Genomic DNA, 8,157 nt, shown 5'->3' with positions numbered 1-8,157 from the left:
GGGGCAGGAGCTGAAGTTGTCTTCAAGAGGTGATGTGTGGTCGGGCGCGGGCTGCGCCGCGGCCGCTCCGCCGCTTTACCTATGACCGGCAGCAGCTCCGCTCCCACTTCTGCCTGCTCCCCCCTCGCACCCAACCCCTCCGCCCGCCCAGGTGCCGCTGAGGGGCTGCCGGTGGCTCCCGCCCCGGAGCGGCGCTGCGGGCCGTGGCGCAGCAGGGCTCGGCCGGGGAGCAGCGCCTGCGCGCCCGTCCCGCCCTGGGACCGGCCGCGGCAGCCTAGCGGGGAGGGCAAGAGGGAGGGCTCGGAGGGGGCGGGAGGCGCACGCCGTTTCTCTTTCTCTTTCGCTGGGCGGCCGCGGGGCGCCAGGTACTGGGGGGGGGGACGGGACGGGAGGCGCCGCAGGTACGGGGAGCGGGGGACAGGAGCCGGGGGAGAGCTCGGCCGCCGCCCTCTGCTGCCGGCGGGCTCTCGCGGCGCTGGGGCGGGGTGTGGGGGGTGAGGGCCCCGCCCCGCCGGGGCCCTCCGAGGCCTGCGGAGCTCGGAGCCGGTCGGCGGGGCCCGGCGGAGCTGGCCCGTGGTCCCTGCACCTGTCAGTGAGGCTGCTTGTCCCGCCGCCGGCCGTTCGGCTGCCGGGCACCCCGCTGCTGTTATGTAAATAACAGCCGGGCTGCGTGCCCCTGCCAAGTTCACGGTGACTCGTGTCCTCTGGGGCATCGTCGCTGTGCTGCCGGGTTCACGCACCTCTGTATTTCCATGTGTGTTACAGGTAGGAAGATGACTCGCCTGGCACAGGAACAGGAGATATGAGCCATGGCCCTGTGAGACGTCCAGAATTAAGAGCAAATGCCTGGAGAAGTCCAGTTGCACAGAGCAGCGCCACAGCTCTTGTGAACCGTGGGCATCATCATCTCTCAGACTTGCTCCTCTGGTCCCGAGCACTCTGCCAGCATTTCCTACTCCACGAATGGCTACTCAGAGGAAGCACTTGGTGAAAGATTTCAATCCTCATATCACCTGCTATATCTGTAAAGGCTATCTCATCAAGCCAACTACAGTAACTGAGTGCCTCCATACCTGTAAGTAGTACTTTGCAAAACATTCCCTCCTTCATAAGCGATGATTCCTTGAAGCATTTAATACGCCCTCCATGCCAGTTTTTGTTTCCTTCTGCAGTGTTGCATGAAATACCATGTACTTTCTAATGGGGTTTCCAGATCATCCTTTCCAGATGCTAATCTGCCATCTGGGTCATCTTGAGGGTATGTCAACTCTGCTTAACACCTTGCAGAGTAAAAACACCCCTTTTCTTTCCCCCAAGCTAGTGGTGATTATAGTGGCTCTAGAAGGAAATATGTATCGCTGTGGCCTGGCTGATCCCTAGTAAGATCATTAGGATGGGTGTGATATTTTGATAATGTAACTAGGCTTTTGAAACTAGAGCTATGTATCTGTTGGCAGTGTGCATGATGGATACACCAGTTCAGTCAGTACTGGCTCACATATCTCTGTAGTGTGTTCATGGCACAATGCATAGAAATACTTGAAAGTTGGCAAAATGTTTATTTAAGGAGTAGATCTCTTTGAATGAAACTGACTTGGGAAAAAATAGGTTGTCTTATGTTCCTCATACTTATAAAACATTGGTGTGTATGACATATTAAACATATGAATACCCTATCACAGTCTTACGCAAGCTAAATTATTTTACTATTTTTTTTTAACATTCATTATTGATAGTTTGCTTGGACCTCTTGAGAATTTGTCATCTTTCCAAATAAAATTTAAATTTTTCTAAAAGAAGAATAAGGGGAGCTATATGTTTTTCTGGTAGCTTTCCCATTTTTAAGCCTTTAATAAATACCAATTGAAAGCCTTGTGTTAGCATTTCCTGTTGGTTCTGTGCAGTGCAGTTCTGTGCAGTGCAGTTCTGTGCAGTGTTGTTCTTGCAGTTGTTACTGTCTTCACTGTTAAATTTTACATTATGGTGTTCTGTCTCTAGTATGTCAAGCACTAGAAAATTAAAACAATTGAAGCCATTGTGCAGCAGGAAAATGACATGGGTGCCATCCTGAAAACATGGTGGGATGACTTGCACAACTGGGGTGCTGCAATGGATGGCTATAAACTCTTCAGAAGAGATAGGGAAGAAGAGGTGGGGAAGCCTGTGTGTTAGGGAGCATTTTGATTGTCGAGAGCTTAATGATGGTGACAATAGGGTTGAGTGTTTAGGGGTAAGAATCAGGGGGAAGTCCAACAAGGCAGATATCGTGGTGAGAGCCTGTTATAGGTCACCCAACCTGGATGCAGAGGCAGATGAAATAATGCAGTTGGGAGAAGTCTCACAATAGCTGTCTCTTGGTCTCATGAGGGACTTCAACTTTGCAGGTGTCTGTTGGAAATGCAGTACAGCAGAGAGTACACAGTCTAGGAGATTCCTGAAGGGTGTGGAAGATAACTTCCTGAACCAGCTGGTGCGTGAGCCAACTGGGGAAGGCACCCACTGGACCTCTTGTTTGTGAACAGAAAAAAGACTTGTGGGTGATGTAATGGTTGGAGGTCATCTTGGGCATAGCAATCACGATAGAGTTTTTGATTCTTAGAATGGCAAGGTAGCACAACTGCTACCTTTGACTTCCAACAGGCGGACTTTGGTCTGTTTGGGAGCCTGGTTGACAGAGTCCTTTGGGAAGCAGACCTGAAGGGGAAAGGAGTTTGAGAAGGACTTCCTGGACATTCTTCAAGAAGGAAATCTTAAAGACACAGCAGAAGGCTGTCCCCATGTGCCATAAGTCAGACTGGTGGGGAAGAAGACTGGGCTGGCTGAACAGAGAGCTTTGGCTAGAACTCAGGAAAAAAAAGGAGAGTTTATGACCTTTGGAAGAAGGGGCAGGCAAATCAGGACAACAATGAGGATGTTGTGAGGTTATTCAGGTTGAAAATTAGAAGGCCCCAAACCCAACTAGAATTTAATTTGGCTACTTCTGTAAAAGACAAAAAAATGTGTCTATAAATACATTGACAACAAAAGGAGGGCTAAGGACAATCTCCATTCTTTATTTGCTGCAGTGGGAAACATGCAACAGAGGATGAGGAAGAGGCTGAGGTGCTTAATGCCTTCTTTGCCTCAGTCTTTAACAGTAAGTCCAGTTGTTCTCCAGGTAGCTAGCCCCTGAGCTGGAAGACAGGAATGGGGAGCAGAATGAAACCTCCATAATCAAGGGGAAAAGGTAAGTGACCTGCTACACCTTTTAGACACACACATGTCCATGAGGCTGGATCGTATCCACCCAAGGGTACTGAGGGAGCTGGTGGAAGTGCTTACCATGCCATTTCCATTTATTAGCAGTCTTGGCTAACTGGGGAGGTCCCAGTTGACTGAAGTTAGCAAATGTGATGCCTATCTACAAGAACAATTGGAAGGAGGATCTGGAGAGCTGCAGACCTGCCAGTCTGACCTTGGTGCCAGGGAAGGTTGTGGGGCAGATCATCTTGAGTGCTATCACATGGCACATATAGGACAACCAGGTGATCAGGCCCAGTCAACATGGGTTTATGAAAGGCAGGTCCTGCCCGACCAACCTGATCTCCTTCTGGGACTAGGTGACCTCCTTAGTGGATGAGGGAAAGGCTGTGCATGTTTTCTACCTAGATTTTAGTAAAGTCTTTGGCAACATTTCCCACAGCATTCTCTTGGAGAAAGTGTTTGCTTATGGCTTGGATGGGTGTACTCTTCACTGGGTAAAAAACTAACTGGATGGCCAAGTCCAAAGAATGGTGGACCTACATCCAATTGGTTCCCGGTCTCAAGTGATGTTCCCCAGGGCTCTGTATTGAGACCAGTTCTGCTTAGTATCTTTATCAGTGATCTGGATGAGGGCATCAAGTACATCCTCAGAAAGTTAGCACATGACACCAAGTTGAGCCAAGAGTGTTGTTCTGCTGGAAGGTAAGAAAGTTATACAGAGGGATCTGGAGGGGCTGGATCAATGGTCTGAGGCTAATTCTGTGTGGGCTCAGTGCCAGGTCTGGCCAGGTGCTGGTTGTCAGCCAGCTGAACATGAGCCAGCAGTGTGCCCAGGTGGCCAAGAAGGCCAACAGCATCCTGACCCATATCAGAAATAATATAGCTAAGTATTACTATGTGTTTCATGGTATTATTCTTCTTTTTTTGAGTTACTTGGTAAAAGAATTTAAGTTCTGGAGGGGAGAAGTTAAGCAAAGTGTCTTTATAAGAACTTGAAATAAAACAGGAAGGAGAGAGGTATATTACCTATTATTGAATTATCTTTCCCTTTAAAGAAAACAGAAAAAATCCAGCACTTGCTTTTTTTTTTTTTTTTTATGGTTATAGTTAATGACCAGTAGTAACTTTTAAAAGGTTGGGGTGAGAGGAAAACAGTAGCATTAGAAATTAGCTCAGGCTTAGTAAAAAGTAGGTTTTGTTATGGTATCTTTCTGTTTAGATAATTTATGTGTGTATTTACTTTTGCTGCCATTATAAAACAGTGTCAGGAGGAGCTTTTTTTTTTTTTTTGTCAGCAGCATCTGTTTCTTTTGTTCGCTTGTAGATCGTGAGCTCTTCACTGAAACAGCTCTGCTACTGTCTACTCCCCAGATTGGCACACATGAATTTTACAGAGCTGCCTTATAGTTGCACAGGTCTCCTCACAGAAAAGATGCCACATGTTTTGGTCATTAAGTAGACCTCCAGGAAAGGAGGTGAAGTTTCTTTAAAGCAAAGTTAAGTTGCCAAAATACAAAGCTTACAAAGATGGAAAGGAAAATGAAAAACTTAAAGTGGTGATATGGAAGTCTTATGTTTGTAGAGTAAAAGGTGATCTGTATGTGGCAGTATTGAGGAAGATACTCTGATAAATTACTTTACACTTTGGCTTGTAGAAAATATTTAAGCTTTTTTAGTTGGCTGGAGGTTTTCTTTGGTTGGTTGGTTGGGTTTTTTTTATGTACAGGTACGGTCCTTCAATCATATCCAAATAGTTACCACAAAGTGCAATGATTTTAACAGTCCTTTAGTATTTGTCTTGTACTGCTAATTGCGGTAATTCAAAACAGTGTTGCACAGATGATCAAAATCTGCAGATATTAACAGTTTAAGAAGCAGCATGAATTCATTCGATATTGTGAGTACAATGTATTTCTCTTGATGAGAAGAAAAGCCTTGAAGTATTGACCTAGATGTTCTCCAGCAGTTGTACAGGAACTAATATGATCAGTAGTAACTAAACCAGTATTAATTCCCATAATCTGTTTTGCTGAAAAATGTTAAGTAGCAAAGTTCTGCTCTGAGGAATATGTTTCTTTTTAATAAGAGATGTTTCTGTTGGGTTTTTTGGAAATGTTGGACAGACAAGTCCACCATTTATTTACTGGGGAGAATAAGCACAACCTGGGAATCACCATTACAAATTTTCCTGTCTCTGTTGGGAAGGAAATGCTTGTATTACAGCAAAATAATTAATTACTCTGCAAATTCAGCAATTTGTTTCTTGTTTGCTATTTGCAACAGAATGGCTTTGTCTTAAGGCCCACCCAAGACCTTTTTTCCTAGTCTGTTAAACAGCTGTCAAGGATGTTCAAGAACTACTGGTTAAAGCAGGCTAGATGTGAGCTAAAGGGTATGTCCCATCCTGTCTCCTGAGTCACTCCATTGTTTAGTGCAGTGTGGCTTACTTGGAAAATAAACTTTCCTCAGGAATGTTCTTTAGTGTCCTAAAAAATATCAGACTGTTTACACAGTCTTAGAAGTGTTGGTTGGAAGGGACATCTGGTGGTTGTCTAGGCCAGCTTCATGCATGAGTCAGGTTAGTTGCCAACACTACACAACACTGTGCCAGGTAAAGCCATGGCTCTGTATAGCTGAGTTGTCAGTTTCCAAGTGTGGAGACCTTGCAGCCTCTCTCAGCAGCCATTTCCAGTGCTACACTATTTACACAGTGGAGAAGTTCTGAATGTCCTACCAAACAACTTGTCACCATTGCTCCTTGTGGTACTATTTGCCACTACCAAGGAAAGCTGGGCTCTGTCACTCCTGTGACTGCTGTTCAAGTGGTATAGGTTGTGGTTAGTTTACCTACTAGCCTCAACCATGGTTTGCTTTTGGTAAATTGATCTTGCCTATTCCTGATTACGTTTTTGTCTCTCGTGATTGGAAATTGATTCCAAGGGACATCATGTGATCGGTCATCTTTTCAGGGAGCTAGGGGAGACTGTTTAGCTATAGTTACCTGGTCATCCTTCCCATCTTTCTTAAAGGTGTGCATAACACACTACCCCTTTCCAGTCATCAGACACCTCCCATGATCACCATAATTATCATGATAAACTTTCAGCTTAGTGAATCCTACCTGGCTTATAGTATGAATACATCCACCTTCGTATGTAATCTATTCCTAAGTTTTTCCCGTCATTCATTACCAGACCCATGTTTTGTCGGAACTTCCTGTCACTGAAAGGCAAGCTGCCGTCTGCAGCTGTATTCATCACCAGTTTTTCCCTGTTTATGAACAGCAGATCAAGTGTTGCATTACTCCTAGTTAGTTTCTCTAGTATTTGCTTAAGAAATCATCAAATGATGCAGTCTAGGAACTTTGAGAAATGTCATTCCATGCAGGAAAATGACCGGAGCTGTAATCTTCAATATCAAACCAATAATCAAACCAGCATAGAATTTTTTCATTTTTTTGCTAAAAAAACTTATGCTCTCACCAAAAGTTCTCAAAAGAGCTATACTGCAGCAAAACTTCCCACCCTCAGACAGGCAAACTGATCTGCTTTCATACTCCTCCACCTTCAGAAGCTTCAGTCAATGGCATGTCACCGATCTTAAAGGTTAGCAGATATGTCTCATTCTGAAATTGAAGATTTCAACCCAGAAAGTGTTTTTTGACCACCATGTAGTGAAATTATCTCTCCTTTTTAACAGAAGGGAATCCAGTCTGACTTTCTCTGGTAACTGTAATTAACAGAGGAGTGAGTAGTCTCACATGTATATTTTCTGAAAAGGGTGGTTAAGTATATTAAGAGTTTTCTGTCCTGTTTTGATGCAGACTCTTTCCCTAAAAGAAAGTGCTTTTAAGCAGGTTTAAAGTAGCTAATTAAATACTTCATTAAACATAGCAAATACGTGTGCCATCACTGAGACGAATTTGATGTTCCAGTACCTGTGCGTATCCTGTGCCCCTCCTTTGCTCACTGGATTAAAGAGTGACTTTGAGAGACGGGATCCTTGAAAGAACTCAAAGGATGAATTCTAACAAAGAATTTGTGCCACAGTTAACTAATTAAACTTTCTCATGTAAAATATTTCGTTTTAAAAATCCAATACTAATTTTTATGAATGGAATATAATATGAAGTTTTTCTCGTTGAGCAATATGTGTGCAGGTAGACATAAGATAGGTATTTTTTTTGTTTGCACAAGATGACAAGTAGCACAGCTGATTAAAAAGGTCTAAAAGATTGTGTGAGCCAGGTATCTATGTACTGGCAAAAGCAGTATTGTGAACTATGCTATGGTTGCCAGCCAGTTAGCATGTCATGCAAGTACTCTTATCAGCTGTAGTAAAGGACCTTTTATGTGAGTTTAACTTTTATTGTGACTCATCTAAAGTGTCATAGTACAACCATGAAATCCAGGTCCTTATTTCACTGGCATGTGTAGCACATACCTCAAAATTCTGCAAAGTGTGCACATTTTGGTTCTTTTGTCTATTTGCTACCACAATATGACCTACTGTAAAGTAAGTGAAACCATGTCATTTTGTTAACCTGCACCAGAAGTGTTAAAGAGTTTTTGTTAGTGTTTCTGTTTGTTTGTTTGGGTTTTGTTTGGTTTATTTTGTTGTTTGTTTGGGGTTTGGATTGTTTTGTTGTTGTTGTTGGGGGCTTTTTCCCCCATAGGTGGTGAATTAAATGTATCTGTAGTTAAATTGTATTTAAAGACTCCCTTTTTCCCTACCCTTTTCACCCAATACTTGGACCTCATCCCATTCTCTGAAACTTCAGTCGTAAGGCTTTGAAAAATGTTCAGTGTTTTATATTGAGAATGACAGAGGATGATTATACCTATCATATCTGAAAATACTGATTGATGATCATACTCCTACTAGGAGTATTATGTATCAGTTCATTATTCTTGA

At 43.8% G+C, this 8,157-nt stretch overlaps 1 protein-coding gene across 2 annotated transcripts in view; it reads left to right on the top strand.

The window, feature by feature from the left end:
• The first annotated feature begins 371 nt into the window (after positions 1-371).
• Positions 372-8,157, top strand: part of PCGF5 (polycomb group ring finger 5) — a 33,179-nt gene continuing 25,393 nt past the window's right edge. Inside the window, exons 1-2 of one of the 2 annotated variants that reach the window (XM_061459180.1) lie at positions 372-401; positions 766-1,075. In XM_061459180.1, the coding sequence (XP_061315164.1) occupies positions 964-1,075 (112 nt within the window). In that variant the 5' untranslated portion in view covers positions 372-401; positions 766-963. Of the gene's footprint in view, positions 402-661; positions 1,076-8,157 lie in introns of those variants that run through there. The other variant, XM_061459181.1, reaches the window with a different exon arrangement.

Source organism: Pezoporus flaviventris, unplaced genomic scaffold (assembly GCF_033815535.1).
Source record: "Pezoporus flaviventris isolate CSIRO_AGI_PZ_B2104156 unplaced genomic scaffold, CSIRO_AGI_Pfla_v1 ptg000029l, whole genome shotgun sequence".
NCBI lineage: Eukaryota > Metazoa > Chordata > Aves > Psittaciformes > Psittacidae > Pezoporus > Pezoporus flaviventris.
The sequence above is the reverse complement of the archived record's forward strand: the minus strand, read 5'-3'. Positions and strand labels throughout refer to the sequence as shown.